The sequence below is a fragment of the Benincasa hispida genome, chromosome 9 (assembly GCF_009727055.1).
Source record: "Benincasa hispida cultivar B227 chromosome 9, ASM972705v1, whole genome shotgun sequence".
NCBI lineage: Eukaryota > Viridiplantae > Streptophyta > Magnoliopsida > Cucurbitales > Cucurbitaceae > Benincasa > Benincasa hispida.
In genome coordinates, this window is record NC_052357.1 from 22,819,810 (window position 1) to 22,840,709 (window position 20,900).

General features: G+C 37.0%; 1 protein-coding gene across 2 annotated transcripts in view; it reads right to left on the bottom strand.

Moving 5' to 3' along the window:
• Positions 1-20,900, bottom strand: part of LOC120086459 (piezo-type mechanosensitive ion channel homolog) — a 37,302-nt gene that overhangs the window by 7,745 nt on the left and 8,657 nt on the right. For both annotated transcript variants that reach the window (XM_039043131.1, XM_039043132.1), the window contains exons 3-15: positions 19,738-19,897; positions 19,489-19,646; positions 18,691-18,847; positions 18,427-18,613; positions 17,873-17,988; positions 17,561-17,645; positions 13,109-13,324; positions 12,851-13,028; positions 10,972-11,100; positions 10,666-10,839; positions 10,245-10,478; positions 7,868-9,415; positions 4,741-7,214 (exon numbers count right to left, since the gene is read on the bottom strand). In XM_039043131.1, coding sequence (XP_038899059.1) covers positions 4,741-7,214; positions 7,868-9,415; positions 10,245-10,478; positions 10,666-10,839; positions 10,972-11,100; positions 12,851-13,028; positions 13,109-13,324; positions 17,561-17,645; positions 17,873-17,988; positions 18,427-18,613; positions 18,691-18,847; positions 19,489-19,646; positions 19,738-19,897 — 5,816 coding nt within the window. The remainder of the gene's footprint in view (positions 1-4,740; positions 7,215-7,867; positions 9,416-10,244; positions 10,479-10,665; positions 10,840-10,971; positions 11,101-12,850; positions 13,029-13,108; positions 13,325-17,560; positions 17,646-17,872; positions 17,989-18,426; positions 18,614-18,690; positions 18,848-19,488; positions 19,647-19,737; positions 19,898-20,900) is intronic.

The following is a 20,900-nucleotide window of genomic DNA, read 5'->3' on the forward strand; positions in this document are numbered from 1 at the left end:
ATTCTGCGCTATCACCAAGTTTTCTTTAAGGGCGTTCAAAGCCAAGTCTCTTTCTCTCAGTTGCCTTTCCACAGTGTCGTTTGATGATTTTCTATCCCCATAATAAACTAGTGGTGGGGGAGGCCTACCATAAACCGCTTGGAATGGAGTGGTCCGAATTGAGATATGAAAAGTAGTGTTGTACCAAAGTTCAGCCCATGCCAACCATTTGTTCCATCGTGAGGGTTGTTCGCTGCAAAAACATCTCAAGGCATCGATTTACTCTCTCGGTTTGGCCATCTGTCTGAGGATGGAAAGCAGTGCTTCTTTTCAGCTAAGTTCCCAAGGTGGTGAACATCTCCCTCCAAAAATTACTTAAGAAAATTTTGTCTCGATCAGTGGTGATGGACTTGGGTATGCCATGATGTTTGATCACTTCTTGGGTGAATGCCTCTGCCACTTGTTTAGCTGAGAAGGGGTGTTTCAAAGGAATGAAATGTCCATACTTACTTAGACGATCCATAGCCACTAGTATGGTATCATAATCCCTTACTCTCGGCAAACCTTCTATGAAATCCATGGTCCATTCTTCAATTATCAATTCAGGAATGGGAGTGGCTGTAGCAACCCTGCTGGTGACAATGACTCTGTTTTATTCCTCTGGCAGACTTCACAACCTTCCACATACCTTTGTATGTCCGCCTTCATTCCTGGCCAATGAAGTTCTCCATTCATCCTTTTGTAAGTTCTCAAAAATCCGGAATGGCCCCCTAACACCAAATCATGGAAAGTATGTAATAGGGTCGGGATCTACGATGACTTGCGAAGGATGACTTGCCTCCCTTTGTACAACAACCTATTGTTCTTCCATTGGTAATTCGGTTTTCCTTTCGGGTCTTCCTTTAATATTGCAATGATCTGTTGAAGTTCCTCGTCGTTTTCCACCTCCTTGATGATTAACTCCATATCCACTACGGCCGAGGTTATCAATGTGTGTAACTCTGCTATTGGGGGAACGCGTGATAGGGCATCTGTTGCTTTATTTTGTAGACCATGTTGGTAGAGAATTTCAAAATCATAGCCCAGAAACTTGGTAAGCCATTGTTGGAATTGGGGTTGCACTTCCCTCTGCTCGATTAAGAACCTTCAAGGCCTTTTGGTCGGATATGACTGTAAACTTCCCTCCCAAAAGGTAGTGCCTCCACTTTTGAACTACCAAAACCATTGCCATCAGCTCCCTTTCATAGATTGATTTGGCCTGGACGCGTGGGGATAGTTTTTGGCTGAAATAGGCGATTGGTTTCTCCCCTAGAGATAGCACAGCGCCTAGACCGATCCCCGAAGCATCAGTCTCAATGATGAATGGCTTGGCGAAATCCGCAGAGCTAACACCGAGTAGGAAATCATTTGCCTTTTCAATTCTTCAAACGCTCTGGTCGCCTCCTCATTCCAAATGAATCCATTCTTTTGAAGTAATCGGGTGAGAGGTGCTGCCATTACACTATATCCCTTTACAAACCTCCGATAGTATCCTGTTAGCCCAAGAAAACCCCGCAACTCTGTCACGTTTGTTGGTCGTGGCCAATTTACCATGGCTTGAATCTTCTCTCCATCCGCCTCTACTCCTTGTGGTGAAATCCAATGCCTCAGGTATTGTATCCGTTCTTGACAAAAACGCATTTCTTTTGATTCGCATACAGCTTGTTATCCCTCAGGACGTTGAACACTACTCCCAAGTGAGTCTCGTGGGTGGAAGGATCAGGGCTGTACACAAGTATGTCGTCAAAGAACACAAGAATGAAGCGACGTAGGAAAGGGCGAAAAACCTAATTCATAAGTGATTGTAAAGTGGCAGGTGCGTTGGTGAGTCCAAACGGCATCACTAGGAATTCATAATGCCCCTCGTGAGTGCGGAAAGCTGTCTTCTCAATGTCATTTTCCTCATTCTGATTTGGTGATAGCCTAACTTGAGGTCGAGCTTGGAAAACAACGCAGCTCCATATAGTTCATCGAAAAGTTCTTCTATAACCGGTATTAGAAATTTATCGGCAATGGTCAATTGGTTAGCTTTCGGTAGTCAACACAGAAATGCCATCCCCCATCCTTCTTCTTGATTAACAACACCGGACTAGAGTAGGGGCTTCTGCTGGGGCGTATGAATCCGGGCTGCATCATTTCCCTCACCAGCTTTTCTATTTCTTCCTTCTGCGCGTGGCCATACTTGTACGGTCGAACATGAATAGGATCCTAGCCTTCCTTGATAGTGATCCGGTGGTTGACTGCCCTTTTAGGAGGAAGCGTAGCTGGCATTTCAAAAACATCCTAGTTTTGTTGTAAAAGTGCTAAAATCATTAACGTTAGCTTAGTTGGAACTTTGGCCTCATCCTCTTGCTCTGTCCCCTCTTCATTCTCGATCTCCAGATGTTGAAAATCCACTAAGAACCCCGGATCATCTTCCTCCTATTGTTTACTCAGGGTCTTGAAAGATACTTCCACCTTTGTGAGGGATGGATCTCCTCGTAAGGTTATGTGTGAGTCTCCCGACCAAAAAGTCATGGTTAACGAAGGCCAGTGGATGCTCATGAAGCCGGTAGTGCACAACCAAGGCATCCCCAACACCACATTCATCCGACCAAGCTCCATTGCCAAAAAGTCCGCCCTCACCACCAACCCTCGCAATCTAAGCTCCACGTTTTTACATACTCCCTTCCCTTCAATTTCGCTTCCATTGCCAATTATTACCCCAAATTTCGTCGGGTGTTTTAAAGGAATTTCGAGCTCCCTCACGGTATCCTGATGGATGAAGTTGTGTGTTGCTCCCGGGTCAATGAGCACCAACACCTCCTTCCCCCTTATTTCTCCTCTCAGTTTCATGGTCCCCTTTACAGAAAACTCTAGTAGCGATTTCAACACAAGCTCGGCTTTCTCCATGACTTCTACGTTTTTCAGTTCGAGTTTCTCTTCCTCTTCTTCAACTTCTTCCACTACCAGGTCTTCTTCCTTGTTGGCTATGAAGAGCATTAGCTGTCGATTCTCTCTTACCTTACAACGGTGCCCGGGTGCATACTTCTCATTGCACCGGAAGCAAAGGCCCTTATCGAGGCATTCTTTGAACTCTTGAGTCCGACAATCTCTTCAAGGGGGTTTCTTTCTTCAATGGGAAATTCTTGACCGGTATAGATACTTGTTTCATGGGCAGGACCTTGTGCCCCTTCACGTGATTTTTTTCTGAGTACTCCTTCTTACCTTGTTGGGCCTCCTTTTTTTCTAAGCCCACCAACCCCCATATCACTTAGTGCTAACTTCAGGGCCAAGTTCCTATCGTTCACAAGTTGGGCTTCGCGCATACACTAATCCAATGTTTTAGGGTTACGGCTGATTACTTCCGCTTGCAATGCCAGTTCCAGCCCGTTCATGAAGGCATCCTTCAGCACACTCTCTGATAGCTCCGGTAAGGGTGCCGAATACGTGACAAATTTTTTTACATAGTCTGGATAGGAACCGTCTTGCCTGATTTTCAGCAGTCGAGCGCCTAAAGTTCCTTCACCAACGGTTCTATAGTGCTCAAAGAGTCTCTTCTTCAGTTCCTCCGAAGTGGTTATGGCCTTCCGGTTATTACTCCATCGAAACCAAACTACCTCGTCTGGGGCGAAACTAACAGCAGCCACCTTGACCTTCTCTGCGTCTGATAGCTCATGTATGTCAAAGTAGTGTTTAGCGCGGTACACTCAAGACTCCGGATTTTCCCCTGTAAAAAGAGGTATTTCTAAACGTTTATACTTACCTTTATCCGTGTTTCCAACTCCGTGCGTTTGGGACGATTCTGCCCCGTCCGATTTCCCTTTTGCTTTGAAAGTACTTCCTTTGGTAATCACCGTTTCCTCCTTCCTCCAAGCGGAGTTACTTTCTCTGACTTCTTCCGTCAGCTTCTCAATATTCTTGCATAATCCGCACAGCAGTTCCTTCAATCCGACCATCTCCTTCTCACTCGTCTCCATCCTCTCTTCAATTTGTTTTTGAGTCATTGCTCGACTCTTCCCCAGAATTATGGCTCTGATACCACTTGTTAAGACTCCAAGTCCTAACTCGGCCCTATTCACGGATTCACACCAAGGAACGAACGATAGAACAAAAAAAAGTAACAGGAAGAGAGGAAGAATACAGCTCAGACTTAATAACTTTCAATTAATAAAGGAGCAAAATGTAGCTGAAACACCAAACTACAATCTTCTCAAAATGAAAACAACAACCACAAAACGAAGGAGCCCAGCGGAAATTCGAAAGAGCTGGAAAATCTCTCCATAAAAGCTCCTCAACTCTTATTTTATCTTCACCTCTATTTTTCTCTTTACCATGGTTTCTGACTGCCCTATTTAACAGCTGATGGTGGTCCTTGGTCTTAACCGAATTCTCCTCCCACTATACCTCCTGAAAAAGAATCCTCTCCTCCAATTTCTTTTTGTAACAAACTTCTCTAGTCCATTTCCCTTTTTGCCCCTCCTCTTATAAGTGTAAATTATCGAGGGTTTTACATTCTCATTAGTCCCTTTGGTTAACTTCACCACTAAGGGCTAATGAAGAAGCTAAAATGGCACTATGTGGATAATGTTGTTTCTCTCTTGAATTGTTTTAAAAATAAAAAATCCAGATCATAAGGAGGAGAACACCTCCTACAATTGTCAAATCTGTAAATCAAGAATGGATAATATGAAAGTAACAAGATTTTAATCACAAAGAAGTATATTTGATAGTTACACTTACCATCAAGATGAACACAAACTCTTTGGGGAATTGATCCTCTAGTTGATACACGTCAAGAAACTCACTATTATTTTTAATGACAGATTGGTAGAAAATTGCAACGAAGAAGAACACTGTCAAATCTGCACCAAATACGTAGGCATATAGATCAATTTCCCTTTTGCCTCCCCCAATCACAGAGAGTATTTGATATGGGAATCCTGTTTTTTCAACAAGTCCATTGCGTTGTGCAAGCCGAATCTCATTTGCTACATCAGCTGCAGGAGTAAGAGAGTCACACCATTCTGCACAAGTATCAGTTGAAGGAGAAGAATATACTACCTCTAGAACAACCAAGGCCACCTTTGTATTTTCTTTACTCCTTTCAATGCTCTGGACATGGACTCTACTAGAAAAAGGACAAAGTCGACGGTTCTGTTCCTTACATCTCTCATCATGGATAATTTGAAGCATCTGATTTATTCCAGATTCAATCCTCTCTGGCTGAATCCCATCTTCTGGCCATATTTGGACATCCAAAGACACCTGGATAAAGTAAGGTGGAGATTCTGCTCCTTGCGTCAGTGATTTCCAGTACTTGCACAAACTCCTGAGTACAAACATCATCATTTTTCTCCCTAGGTATAGGAGTTCATATGCCTTCTCAGTCAAACCATAATGTCCAAGACTCTGTCTTCTGGGGACAGCATTTTTATTGAGGGCATTAGAGGACATCCACTCGCCATCTTTTGCAGTTATAGAACTTTGCAATAGAGTAAATAAATAAACAAGGAACAGAGGCAACGAACTGACAACAAAGGATGAAGTAATTCTATGTGTAGGAAATCCCAGTTCCTGTAGCAGGTCCGAATTAATATTCAACCCACAATGCTGGATGATTATCTGGTACAGATACTGTAGCAATATGTACAATTCTGTGTAAATTAGCATGACAACCCAAAACATATAACCAGGACCAGTATTTACACACAGGGCATAGACAAAGAGAGCTGCAAGGTAAAACATGGAAAGTAAACTGAAGTTCCACAAAAAGACGAGGATGAAGCAACAATAACAGACGACATCATTGTTGGTCCGCATTTGAGCCCATATGTGACGAAAAATCCTTCCCAACTGCATACTTGCAGGGTCAGAACTCTTATCAGATTGCAGTGAGGAAGAACGCTCTAAATGTGCATACCTAGTTTCCTGGCTCTCTATCTGATCATAAACTCTGTCCTCATTATTGCTCTGTTCATTAATGTCATCATCTTGGGTGACATTCAAGAAGCTTGCAAGATTGCTAACAGCTTGATTTCCAATAGACTGTACCTGGGAAACACCGTCACCTATGAACTGTACAGCAGACATTAATGGGTTTCCTTTTGCTGAACCTTTATGTTTCCTTTTTCTATCCAAATCCAAAGATACATCTGAAATTTGAGAATCAACTTCACAAATTTCTGCAACTGGTAATTCCATTGAGTGCATTCTCGACTCTGTTGTTATTCCTATTCTCATATTAGCAAGAGACTCCTGCAATTCAGGATGGGGAGAAGAATCTTCTCTAATTATCTGCTCTGCATTCCCAAGTGTTCCCTCTATATCAGTGGTCATTGCATCGTCATGTATCCTAGAGGTGCTTCGCTTTCTAAAGGATTCATTCCCTGGACTTGGAGAAACATTATTGCCATCAACAGATGAGTTCATGTTGTGAAGCTGGATTTGCAAATTGAGCATCTCTGATTTCATCTTCTCGACTTGCAAGTTGCGCTGCCGTTTGCTTTCCTCAGAATCACGGATATGTTGTAGCTGTTCAGTTTTCCAAGCAGCTTTTTTTTCCTGCTCACGAACAATAGCACCAATTTGTTCAGCTTCAAGATACCGACATACATATTCGAACTCTTGAGAGGAGAACATGTATGACTGGAGTGAGACCAACATGAAGATAATAATTTCAACGAGAGCAGATCTTGCAGTAATTCGAAATCCATAATCATATTTGTAAAATCCAATCATCTCAAATATGTAATGCATGGTTTCACACTTGCCAGCACTAACTTCTCCTACAAATGGAGATTGGTAGGCTAGAGATAGAATAATAAGAGCAAAGTTGTATGCACGCAAGAACTTGAATACTTTGTTCTTCTTCTTCAGTATTTCAAGTCTTAATCTAAAGAAAACCAGTGCGAAGGCAAGATAGCCAAGATGTAGTACATCATATTCAAGAGTTCCAGTAATCAAAATCAAAGCCAGGACAAGATCCAACAAATGACAATAGCAATAGAGCCTCAGGTAGTCAAGGATAGTCCACATGCTTTTTGTTTCAAAGGATAGATCCCTCCAAACAAAAGTATTTTTGCGTTGGGACATCATTTTACGATAAGTAGATGATAGTGAGAAACCGGGTAAATGGTCAGCACGGAGTTTCAGAGATGAAAGCATGAACACCACAAAATAACTGAAAAGCATCCTTGAATCATCGACAGTTAGTCCTGCATAACAAGTAACATGGACATTACACACCAAAATAAGGAGAAACTATGTCTTTGGAAAAGCTCCAAGATAAATAATAACAAGCAAAATTGCGGCTAAATTTTTAGTATGCCAATGTCCCAATGCAAGTGGTAGGCTGGCTACAAGGAAAGCAAAAGTAACCGTCACAAACTAAGCATATTCGTTCTACAGCAAAAAATATTCTATCAACAACCTTAAAGTTTTTAAGCTATAAAAGAATTTTGAGGATAAGTTTCTACCAAAAGGGTTTGAGAAACCATACCATATTTTAACCCCTTCTTTCAATTAAAGGTTGAAGTAATTATTAAAAGGAGAGATAGAGAGAACTTGCAATTGCAATCCTCAAGCAAATAAATCTATAGTTCAGGTCTTTCAAAGCTGTATCTGGAACCATGGTTCAAAATATTTGTTTTACCTAATTGTCTGACATGTTAATAATCAATCTTCCAATGGGGGATATTTATATGATTGTAACTTTTCACGAATTCAATGAAAGCTTACTTCTTGACAAAAGATGGGGGGGGGGGGGGGGGGTTGGAAATGAGCCTAATAAAAGCAGGCAAATTGGAAGATATCTTGTTGATTAATCTGAAGACTGAATACAAAGTATCAACAGCTAGAAGATTTATACCCAGCCAACAGTTCAAACAAAATTGGAAGTACAGATTAGAGATTCGCCAGCAGTCATGACAATGGACACCAGTGTTGCTTGGCATAAGCCAATTTGAATTCCACATGTTCTTCCAGAAGGCAATATATTCAAGGATAAGAATGGAAGCAAACAAGAAGACAAATATAGGCCATAGTTTACGTATAATGCCCCGATCCAAAAGAATACAGGCAGCCAGCAACCCAACATAGAACAGCGAGACAGAATTCAATAAAGCAAAACTGGCAAGAAGCAAGGAGATCATGGTTATCTCGAGACCAAAGAGATTGAACAAGTTCTCCATCCAAAATTTCATATATATCTTGAAAATGATTTTCTGCAGTTCAAATCTTTCCTTCCTCAAGGATATAATACGAATCTTGTCCCACTTGTGACTTTCTTTGGTGCTTCCCCATATAAATCCAAATGAATATTTCCTACTGCTGCTACATTCAGAGTTGTCTCTTTTACTAGATGCAGAATGAGACACTTGAGACTGACCAGAGACAAAGGATGGCCTTACAATATGATCCAAACCTTCCTGCTGTAGAAACAATCTTCCGGAGTCTAATGATGGTTTATTTTTCTCATTAGAAATGGATATGTCATAATCATCTTCTTCCGAGACAAATAATGGACAAGGGTCATCCCACTTCCCTTTATTTAAAACAGAACCTGGCATCCTCTCCAACCAGCGAAAGACATTATATTGGAGAGTACATGCAGCAATTATTAGTACTTTTCCGCGCAAGCCTAATTCCAGACCCCAAAATCCAGGCTGAAATACTCTAAAACCCAGAAAATGAGACAAATAAGAATGCTTTTGTCCAGGAAACATTCCAGCTTGTTTACCCCACATCTGGAAAAGATATTCAGCTGTCATGATAACTCCTGTATATGCCAGAAACAACTTTGATGGGATATGTGAAATCTTGGGTAAAGTGGCACATATGACAAGCCCAAGTAGATATAATAATCCAAATGCACTGATCGGTGATATGGATGCATAGAAAAGAGCAGCAAACAGAATCTTGTCACTGTGCCAAATAAGGAAGCGTTTTATAAACCCAAGTCTCCCATATTCTAATAGCTCAGGTTCATCGGAGCTGCTATACCTGCTCTGCCTTCTCTCATAGCTATAAAGTTGCATCACAATCAATACAGCTAATGATTGCCAACAATTTTGCAAAGATGAAGCCTCCGAGTTGAATCCTAAATAAAAATCGAGATCAATTGATCTGGATAACCATATCCTAAAGCTGGAGAAACTGCTTAAACAATATATGAAGACAAAAACTATAATTGCATAGGCTTTTAACGGGAACCACAGTCGCCTCTTTGTTCTTTCAACCAGTTGTCTTCCAATCATCCAAACAAGAAGAAGGAATAAGTAACCAAATGATATATAATTTGGTTTGACAAAGAACACCGTGAGAAGAATAGTCAGAAATGCAATATAGGTTCCACATGATCTGTACATGGATAGGAACTTCTCTCCAATGGAACTGAGAAATGAAGCAATTTTTCTCTCTGCAGTAAAAAATAAATAAATGAGCGATACAAATTATGCAATAGCAAATGGAAACAGAGCCAAAGAACCACCAGTGTTGATTCAAATGATGAAACATAAAAACCAAATTATTTTGTAGTTTCTTTAAGCAAGACAATTGCTAATTCATATCAAATTGAAACTATGGTTGCATCTAAATTGATAGAAGGAAACCTAACAGAAAATAGTATAATCCACCAATCAGACACTTCTTAACAAAATAGTGATGGCAAGGGAAAGATCAAGGTTTTTGTTGGGGTTGCTAAAGTGTTATGTTCAGACAGGATTTTTGTAATAAACTTTGGGTGGAAGCAATTAGTTGTCACTCTAACATTAAAAACAGACAGTTACTAGAGTTGAAGCGACGATATTCCCTTGCATGCATCAAAAAAGTTTTCCTAGACAAAGCTTTTCACAACTCTTCCGCTTAAAGTTGTTGGATCTTAAATTTGCACATCCATAATCATCAAAAGAATAGATTAGATCCGAAGGGTTTAAAAAATGTCCACATAGGCTGTTTACATACATAACAGCTGAAGCGTTATGACCCAACTTCAAGGAAGTTCCTGGTCACAAATCTCAAACCTTATTTTCCCAATTAACCTTGGGTTATATCGATTAGCAGATGAGCTGACATGGCCAGATAATCATGCATCATTTGATTCAACCAAAATAATTCAAACAAAAAATAAAGTTCGCAATCCAACAAACTGATTTAATAAAATCTTAACAGTAAGTTTCTTCCTTTTGTAATGTATCACAGATCAAATGGTAGACTCAATATAATCAACGATGAGGTCTGATTGATACCATGCGAATGACTATCATGGCAATAATTAATTGTTGTGGCTGTATAAACTGATAGCAGAACTGATTTATTAAGGCCAGCTCGTAAAATGCTAAATCCAACTGGGGGGCTAGGTGTGTGCTGCACAATGGCAGAAAATGAAAATAGCATTTCAAAACCATGGTTATGAATTGTGCAAAAGCAAGCAAGCAGAGTTATTTCCAGGAACTCCCACATGCTATCACGTCCAAGGAGACCTGCATTGAACCACTGAAAATAGTCACTGCAACCTGTTTCATTGTCATAGACTCGTAATTTATTCTTTCAACATTATTTTGAAAAGAGTTTGAGGCGACAAGTGATAAAATGAAATAAGCAAACCCCCTAACAGAACATCGAATTTTAATATCATAATATAACATCCGTGGATGAAAGCACACGTACCTAGTTGCAACAGAATTTCCCTACACAAAGAACTTTCCCGGTCTAACACATCCGATATCAAGCCAATCTGAAGAAGATACAATAATGCAAAATGAACCTCATTTAGAAGAATCAAAGACTGGCGCATCTTTCTGCTAACTTCGTGGCTCAAAAGGTATAGGAGGAAGAATACCACTGAACATTGAAACAAAGAAAGAAAATTGAGGAATTAAATAAGATCATAATTTGTAGCTTTCATGTCATAAGAAACAACCAGAAATTACGCAAATTTTCACTATGATTATTAATTGGCACGGGAAAACTTACCATACACAGCATGGATGAAACCGGGCTTCATTGCAACCAGGAATATCAAAGTTAGCACGATAGCTCGAGAGCTTTTGCGCAGACCCCATGCAATAGTTGCCACAATTAATACCTTGGTCTCTCCTTCCTCTGAAAATTAAATTGTGTAAAGGACCCAACTTTACCGCTATCAAGGAATTGACAAAAATACAAATAAAATTCAGAGGAAGATGATCAATATCTTTAAGGTAATAAAGAATACAGGACAAATGAATGATGTAGCCAAGGATCAGACTCCTCCAAGAATCTTCAAAATTTTATATTCAATACCAAAATAAATTGTATTTATAAACAGCACCTATTAAATAGAAGCTTCTTTAACTATGTTGATATTTTGATTATTGCTTCTACAATTTTTTTTCTTCATTTTTTCTCAAGCATCAGAGCCTTAGATCGAAGGGGCAATGGTTTTATTTGAGAATTAAAAAAACCAGTTTAGTATTTGAAAATATGTATCCTAATGGGTCATTTTCTCTATTTGAGAGCTACAAACTGATATTGTATACATAATATTTAAAAAAAAAAAAAAAACAGTAATCACTGTAGACTGGTTATAGAAGTTATTGATTCTTAATACTCTATCAATTTTTTCACAGTTACTTTCACAAATCCCAAGAAACTTCAACGTTAAAATTATCTGAGCTTCAGCAATAAAAGAATGCAAATTTCGTTGGGATCAGAAGGTACAAAAATCAATGGCTCGTATATGATTTAAGATAATAATGGAAGCAAATGGGACATGATCCATGGTTGTGACACAACGTTAGCCGGCATAAAAAGAAAGGGAAAAAATGTTGTAGATAATTGTGTAGTTCAAAGTTTCTTTATTGAATGAACGACTTTTTTTCAACATAGGGGCAGCTATATAAAGGTATGAAATGGAATAACTAATTCCATAACAAGCTAACAAGGCAGCCAATCAGTCATAAAACTTAACTGACCAATCAGCCTAAGAATCTAACAAACATCCAAACCAACCAGCTTTAAAATAAAAGCTACATACGAAAGAATTAAGGGAAACCAGCCAAACCAACTGATTACAAATCCCAACAGCATCAAAAATGCTAAATTGGTTTTTGGTAGTGATTTTAGGAGCAATGTTTTGCAGTTACAGGTGGGGCCAGCCCTTAAGAGAGGTCCTAAATTGATTTAGAGCAATGCGGTTAAAGCCTTGTTAGCTGAATTATGGTTTGAAAGAGACCAAAAAGTCTTCCATGATAAAGCTTCCCCTTGGTTAGATCGTTTGAGTTTGCTCGGTTAAACGCTTCTTCTTGGTGCACTTTATCAAGATCCTTTGAAGTTTACTCAACCCAGGAGCTAAATTTGAATTGGCGAGCTTTTATTTTTCCTCCTCTTTAGAAGCTGGTGGGCACTTCTCTCTACAGCAGACTTTAGCTATTGCATTTAGGCTGTTTTTCTTTTCATTCAATTTTTGTTTTAGTATTCTTGATGGGAAGCTGCCTTTTATGTACCCCTACTAGTTTTTTCGTTGTAAGAGTTGTGTTCTAGCCTTGAATCTTTTTACTTTGAGATTAGCTTTGTTTGGATATGATGCCCGTTAAGGGGGTGTCAACCTAGTTGAGATGTCCGGATGCACCTCCTGATCAATAGGTCTTATGTTTAACGCTCTTTGTATCACTCTCTTGTACTTTGAGCATTAGTTTCTTTCAATTATGTTAATAAAGAAACTTGTTTCCTTTCAAAAAAAAAAAAAAAAGAAAAAAAAAACAGAAGCAAAAAGGCTACATAAGGTACATAAAAAACATAGCAATGACTGAAAGAAGATAAGCTAACATAATAAGTAGCATAGAGAAGTGGCAATCAATCAATCATTAGTTACCTCTAGGACTTGAGGTGTCATTTGAAGAACGCTCGTCCTCACCAGACAAGCAAAGGAAAACTGAATTGTTTACAAGATTAACTAAGGCAACCAAAATTCCAAGGCCAAATTGTGCAAGCAGAAAGAATCCTGGTATTGGATAATGCCACAAACCTACCATCTCCCAAACATCCATGTCCTGCAAACATAACCAAGAAAGATTGCCATTGATGCATGTGTCCTACTGAAGAAATTGACATGAAGTCAATTCAATAATACCTTTCCGATCTTCCGATTCAAAAATGTGAATGCTACATTGAAAATATATGTGCTAATAGCCCAGAAGAGAATGAAGACAAGCAGCAGCCCATTCAATCGATGCAATTGAAATAGTGAAGGAAAGGCATATATGATGTACCCAACATATGCGAGTAACCCAAATGCACATAAGCTTGCAAAATGAAAACTCCAGAAGGACAGAGCAACCAAGGAGACCTGTCACAAGGAGCTCTGCAAGCTTAAATAAATCTTAATATGGGTGAATTAAAACAAGAAATAACTTGGTATCGTTAAAATGACATTAACAGAACAATGGAAAAATGAATTGAACAGTGTAAACTATAACAAAACGTTTGATATCTTGTTATTAAAAAATAAATAAAAAGCTATGTGCAACAAAATGTTCTCGGAACATTATGATGAGGAAAAATAGGGTAAATTGGGTAATATTTTAGGTCAATTCCTCTTTTATCCCCCACATATAAAAAAATTCTATAAATATTAGTCTTCCCCTCTTGAATGAGACACATTATCATTCTAATAAAAGATTTACAAACTTGATTCTTAGAGGATTATTCCTTGAGGCTAGTTAGGATACATCAATTTGATGTTAGAGCAACCATCTGGGCCAACTTTGCCAGCTGCTAGTTAAAGACCGAGAAACTCTTGGCGACCCCGATCATAAAAGGGTGCTTCGAGCGCTGTGCTCGTTGCCAAACAACCAACATATATTTAGTGGAAATTAAAATTCAAGATAGAAAGCATTTGGTTAAGGCTTTACAAACAGCAGCATCAGTGGAAAGGTATCGTTCGATTTCTACCAGATTTCACTCCTTAATTGAGTTGTGTGGATTATAGAAGAAAGAAATCATGCCTCAGTCACCACAATTAAGATTTAAATAAGGCTTTGGGGCCTGAATTTAAGTCGTTTCATTGACCTTCAATATTTTGCCAATAGAAGTTATTCGGTTGAAGCATCTTTTGAAGCCTACAGTCTTGTTGGACGTTGGTTCTTCATTTTTCACATTCAGTGAGCGTTTGGTAGTTTGCTTAGGATCACGATCAACAATATTCAGTTTGGTTGGCCATTTTAGAAACCTTATCCTCAGTTGTTTTGTTCACTTGTGGTTATAGTTTTTCTTGCAGAGTTCTGTTTTGGAAGAATTCATCTAGCCTTTCAAGACTAGTTTCTTTCGTGGTTTGTTAGTTTTGATGTAACACCCCAAATTTTCATGTAATTTTCTTTAAATTATCTTGAAATATTTTGGCGTTATTTTGGATAAATTGGAACTAAAAATTTAATTTGGGAAGCAAGATAATTAATTTAAAAGATATTTGTAAAGAATAGGAATTTTAATTCAATTTAAGGGGAAATTGGATTAATTCACTTGGGAGAAAGTGTGATTTTAAATTGATTAAATATTTAGAACGATGTAATTTATCTCAACTGTTGGATTGTATGTTCCCTTTAATTTTGCTTTGGAGCCAAAATTAAGTTAATTGGAGAAGTTAATTGGTTTGAGATTAATTTGATAAAAGATTTGGAATTTTTGAATTATTTTAGGAATTTGAAAATAAAGAAAAGGAAAAGAATTAGGAATTTGGAAATTAAAAGGAATTTGAAATTTAAGAAGGAAAAGAGGAATTGTGGTTTTAAATTTAATCCTCTTGAATTTTGGAGTTTGGATCCAACTTAGAGAAGATAATTAATTTAAATTGAGTTGGTAAGAGAAATTTGGATTTAATTAAATAAATTAGATTATGAATTTTCTAATTTAGTTAGATTGTGAAATTTCTAATTCAATTAGAATATGGATTTCCTAATTAGAGAAAATGACTCATTCAAAAAAAAAAATTTAACCTATCTACTACTTTAATTATTGATTTTCTAAAAAATACATTTCCTAATTAGATAAAGTATCATATTCAAAAGGAAATCTAATCTATCTACTACTTCAAGTTAGAGAATCCCAAATAATCTAGAATTAAGATTATTTTTCCTCTATAAATACAACCATCCACCTCATTTCAAACCATTAACTTCATTCTAAAGGGATGCCAATTAGAGTTCTATCTTGGACTAAACTCATATTCGTCATGTATTTGGGCATCAAATTATAGTTTTAAGGGACTTAGCATGCTGTCCAGCGTTATAAGATTGATTTTGGAGATTTTGGTAAGTGTTTGTGAATTTTTCTTGAAAAGATTGTGGATTCTCATTAAGCTTGGACTAAACTTGTGTTACCCATGTTGTCTTGGATTTAAATTGAAGGTTCAGAGGGATTTTTGAACAAAAGCAAGCTGTCCAATAATTTTAAGGTCAATTCTGAGGCAATTTTCATATTGAAGATTAATTTGGAATTTACGCCAAGAAGTTTCTCAAGCTAAGAGGGTTGGATTTCTTTGTTTATATTGAAGTAAGTGATTTTCTACTGGAACGCCCTTGAATTGGACATTCAAGTTAAATAAAAGTGTTAACTAGATGGTACCATAAAAGCATGCTAAAGATTGATTGGAATGATTTGCTAAGCTATGTAATTTTAAGCTACATTATGAGCATGTTGGAAACCCATGGACTATGACTTAATGTTTAAGCCTTTTTGACTGTTGTGTGCATGCTAGGCTAAGGGGTGACTGTTAACGCTCTTATCGGGCTGTGTACATCTTATGTTTCAGTGTCCCTATGGGATCACCACTATTGCTATGATTTGTGTTCCTTCAGGTTTACACTTATGACTGATTTGGTGTTCCTACGGGAGCACTACCTATGTCATGTCATACTATGTTATACTATGTTATGTACATTATGCCAATGTTAGGTTGAGTTTAACAGGTCATCCAAATGGTAGGGGTCACTTACAGAGTATTTTTATACTTAACCTTTCTTATTTTATGTTTTTCAGGTAAGAACAGGAACAGACTGACGAGAGGGACTGTGCCATATGGGACAACAAAACCGCTTCTGCTCAGTTTATGTTTTCAAGCTATTTAAAAGTTTTGATTTGGAACTCGATGTTGGTCAAAAAATTTATCTGTTTAAATGTTATTTTCCTTAATTGTTTAGGGACCCCAAACAAAGGTTTTACTTATTTATTAATTTTCTAGTTTATTTTGGAAAACTGTCTTTATTGTTTTACTAAATTTTTCTTCCATGGTCAAAGTGTTTGGGTTTTAAATGTGTATTTATGAGTAACGACCCTCATCAAAGTACTTGAAAAGTCGGGTCGTTATATTTGAGATCATTCAGAGTTCCTCTCCTAATGGTTTTCTCAGTATAGACTTTATGTTTTGGTGTTCTCTCTCTAAACTTGTGGGAGTATTTTCAAAGGGGTCGCTTTATCCTCCATTTTGATTCAAGAACGTTCAAGAAATAGATTTTAAATCCTATGATTTGAAATCGAGAAATGATTTTAAATTAATTACTTTATTTGGAACAAGAAAGATTTGAAATGAATATATTTAAAATTTTGTGTTTTGATGGTAATTGAAAAAGAAAAGAAAGTTAAGAATTTACTAATACAGGCTTTTAACTATAATGTATTAATTGAAAATTAGAATCTGATGTGTTAATTGAAAATTAGAATTTAACAAGGTTAGTTAAATAATTACTTTCAAATTCTATGAAATCTTGCAAAATCCGAGCATTCTAGTTAAGAAAGTTTTTTAAGTAAAAAGGGATGTGAAATCACTTCGGATTTTAAAATTATTATATTTCCTACATTACTAGAAAATGGAACTCATTTGAAATCCATTATAAATTCAAATCCCTCAAAATCAGGAAAGTTCCAAAGAGGCCATCATTGAGGGTGGTTGGATTCTTGTTTGCTATTTTTGGAAGATCTAAGTGGTGCAGTTTCATATCACTTGTTGGGCTCTAATTCCTACTCATGTTGGAAGGTTTTAGGGCATTAGGAAGAACTTTCTTTTCAAGATTTTTAGAGTTGGTTCATCAAAAGCTTCTTTCATTGGATTTTTAGTTCGCTTTTCAGTTTGCTCTTTGTTGGACTTTTGTTGGTTGAGGGTCGTTTTTTGGGTTTCTTTGGCAAGTCGGTCGAAGTTTTTTAAAGTTTGTCTCTAAATCTTTTTCTCCTTTTAGGAGTTTGTATCTTTTAAATTTGTATTCCTTTCCATTACATTAATGGGGAGTTATTTCTTGTTTCAAACAATATAAAATCAACTCATGCTACTAATCCCCAACCCCCCTTAACTCAGGCAAGCTCACAAAGAAACCAATTTAAAACTAGAAACATCATAACAAAATGGCTGGCACAAACTATGAAACCAATTCATTATTCCTTTCATAGATAAAGTCATATCTATATTCACCATCATATCAATTAGATTAATACATGATGACTCTCCACGACCCACAAAGTTAATACACTCATATAGAAGAAATAAACAATAGTATACACTGGGTCCACAGAAAATATTTTGATCAGAAATATATACCGGGAAACCATACGTGAAAAAGTTAATAGTAAATGTTCGAAAAACTTCTCTCCTCAACAGAACATTAGTATGCTTCACACCAGATCTGCAACATCAACAGCAGGTATAAATGAGCAAAGAACCACAATCATAACACAAATACACCCTGTATAGATAAGCTTTGGTATTTCAATATTTTCTCAAGATATCCACTAAAAGACTTTCTTGAAACCGTACTAAGCAGATATGAACGAGGAAAAAGGGGGAAAAAGTCTTGATAAGAAAGTAAAAAAATATTATTATGTAAACCAGATAATAACTTAAATTTGAGACCTCAATTCACGAATGAAAAATGAATGCTTAGAGGGAAGAAGTTGCTCCACTAAGTTGCTTTCCCTCATTGACATTATGAAATCCATTTCCTCAAGATCGCACTTAACACAAGAAAGCTGCATAAGAAGTATTACAATACAACTAATCAATCGAACAGAAGATCAGTGACAGCAACATACAACAATAAAAGCAAACAAATTATTCTCAACCCAACAGAATTTCTTTTCTAGGGGGAATCAAAGTGAGCTGCAATGTAAATAGTTTTTTTCTTCTTTTCTTTTTCTTTTTCTTATTTTATTTTATTTTTCTTATTATTATTTATTATTATTATTATTATTATTATTATTATTATTATTATTATTATTATTATTTTTGAAGAAGAAGAAGAAAAAACAACTTCATTGATCAATGAAATAAAGAAGTAAAGACTCCAACGCCTATTGGTGCATCTGGACAGTAAATGTTGAAACATATACTTTCTGCTTCACATCTTGCCATTAATAGACAAAGCACACATTAATGAAGGGGAAAAATTAGACAAACGAGTTACATACCATGATATAGAAAAGTATAAGAGATACATAGGAACAGATCTCAGGCCATTCGGAGGTTGATGATATTTTAAACAGACCAATGAATTCAGCTACCCATTTCAACATACTAGGGTACTCAACTGGAAGTTGATACACATAAACGAGAAAAATACAGAAACCTGCGTATAGTTGAAGAGGCCTCCACCACCTTCAAATAACATGCAAAGTCAGAACATAAAAAGGATGCGACTGATAAAACCAACTTCAACATACAATATCATCAACCTGAAAAGACCTAAAAAGTTGCTTGTTAAAGACCAATCCACCAGACCTACACAGCTGCCAATGAAAAATGGAAGAGAAACCCATGAAGGATGGCTAATCCCCACAATAATCTGAATTGCAGGAAGTAGCAAACAAGAAGCAACCCTTAGATGAGAACCTGCCATTTCCAACAGAAATTAAATCCTTGCATTTCATTTTTTGAAGAAATCTTAATACACAATTTAATTGCAAATGAGAGCTTGATAATGTGTAGATGCAAAGTGCTCCATGTACAGAATAGGTTGATCGATAATTAGTCCTACGTGCATGATATATCATCCTAGAAAATAAACAACTACTGCTTGGTACACTTTGATCCTCCTTTCCCTCAACAAAAAGGATAAAACATCAAAGAAAGGCTTGAGTTATCTGAATTAAAATTGATTAAATCGATTAAATTAATTCATAAGATTCATAACTCTCCATATTGGACATTTGAGCTGAAGTGCTTTTAATATATATATATATATATAGAGAGAGAGAGAGAGAGAGAGAGATTACAAACAAATATGCTCTCCCCCTTCTGAAATGGTTTAACCCTGACACACTCCAACTTCTGACATGTAAACTTACATGATTTACTTTCAGAAATTCCTAAGCAATAGGTCAATCTCTGCCCTTTTTTCCCGCACATTCTATACTTTGGCGAAAGTGCATCAAATTCTATAATGTACGCATGCATATTGAATTGGAGTGATAATCTTACAAAAGGGAAAAAATATTATTCGAATAATCAAAGGGTACTAACTATCTACAAACCTAGATGATCGACAAAAGACAAGAAATGAACCCAGCATGAATCTCCCCTTGGAACAAGACCAATTCTGTACCAGAAAATATCAGCAGAGGCGACAAAAATTGCTAACAGTTGTACGACCAAGAAATAAATAACAGAAGGCGATTTCCACGACTGAATTCTGCAAATGATCCACAGGACACAAAATTTCAGAACGTAGAGGCAGAAGTGAATGAAAAGAAGAAAGGAAAATGCTTTCTTTCAGCTCTTACGTCATGAATCCAATCAGCTTAGCCCACCATGCATTGGCTATGCTCCACTTATATCCCTCAAGAGACCATATAACAAGAAAGGTAACTTGAGCAAGAATAACAAGCGAAGAGAATATAATTATTGGCCATAATACCAAATACCGCCGACCAAAAATAAACCCTACAAGAAAGAAGTGCCATGTAAAATACAAAGTAATAAATAAATACATAGGAAAATACCTTTTTTTTTTTTTTTTTTTTTTTGGTAAGAAACTGAGTTTCATTGAGAAATGAAAGAATCTAAAAGAATAATACTGAGCAAATAATTACAAAAAATCTCATTAATCGCTGTAAATAAAGATGGCAACAAACCTCGCTCCCTCCCATGGCTCCAAAGAACTCTCAACCCCTCTAAAATCCTATCATTCCTCTCAAGCCACATTCCCCACAAACTAACAAAACGACAAGCCTGCCACAAGACTCTCACTTTATTCCAAAAGGTAGGGATCACCATGTAATGCCATAAGAAGGAAAAGTATTCTTTGGGTTGTGTGGACATGTGGTGACATTTTAGCTATATATTGAGGATTGTGATTGGAAAGTAACTTCGATGAAACAGTGCCTGGAATAGGACACTTGAGACTTTGGTTTGGCATGACTTTGAAATGTGAAATGGGCTTTTTGTCCTTTTTTAACTTTTTATAGAGAAAATGAGGAGACGCGAGTGTAATTAAAAAGAATCCCATTAGGAGAGTAAAACCAACCCATCAAAGATAACCCAAAAATATTACAGTGCTCCGAACGCATCCAAATAAGAACCACAGACCCACAAAACTTTCCGAAGAGAAAAATAACCTCTTAAGGATCTAGAATCAAATGGAGCTTAGATCTCGAACAACCCTCCCAAAAACCTTGAGACAAAATGTATAAGCTTAAAACTTTTTTAAAAAAAAAAAAGTAAAAAATAAAAATAAAAACAAAAAAGGTCAAATATAAAAGCCCGAGAACTTCACTACTTTCATCTGTTAGTGGTTGATCGACTTTAAACTATCTTTGCAAACTTGAAAGACTAACGACCACCTGAAACAGTTTTTGACCCTTGGATAGTAAAGTACTCGAAATCACTTTAAAATGTCCTTGGATGAAGTACTTAATTAGTTTTTTCCCCTCAAAGTGCTTATTAA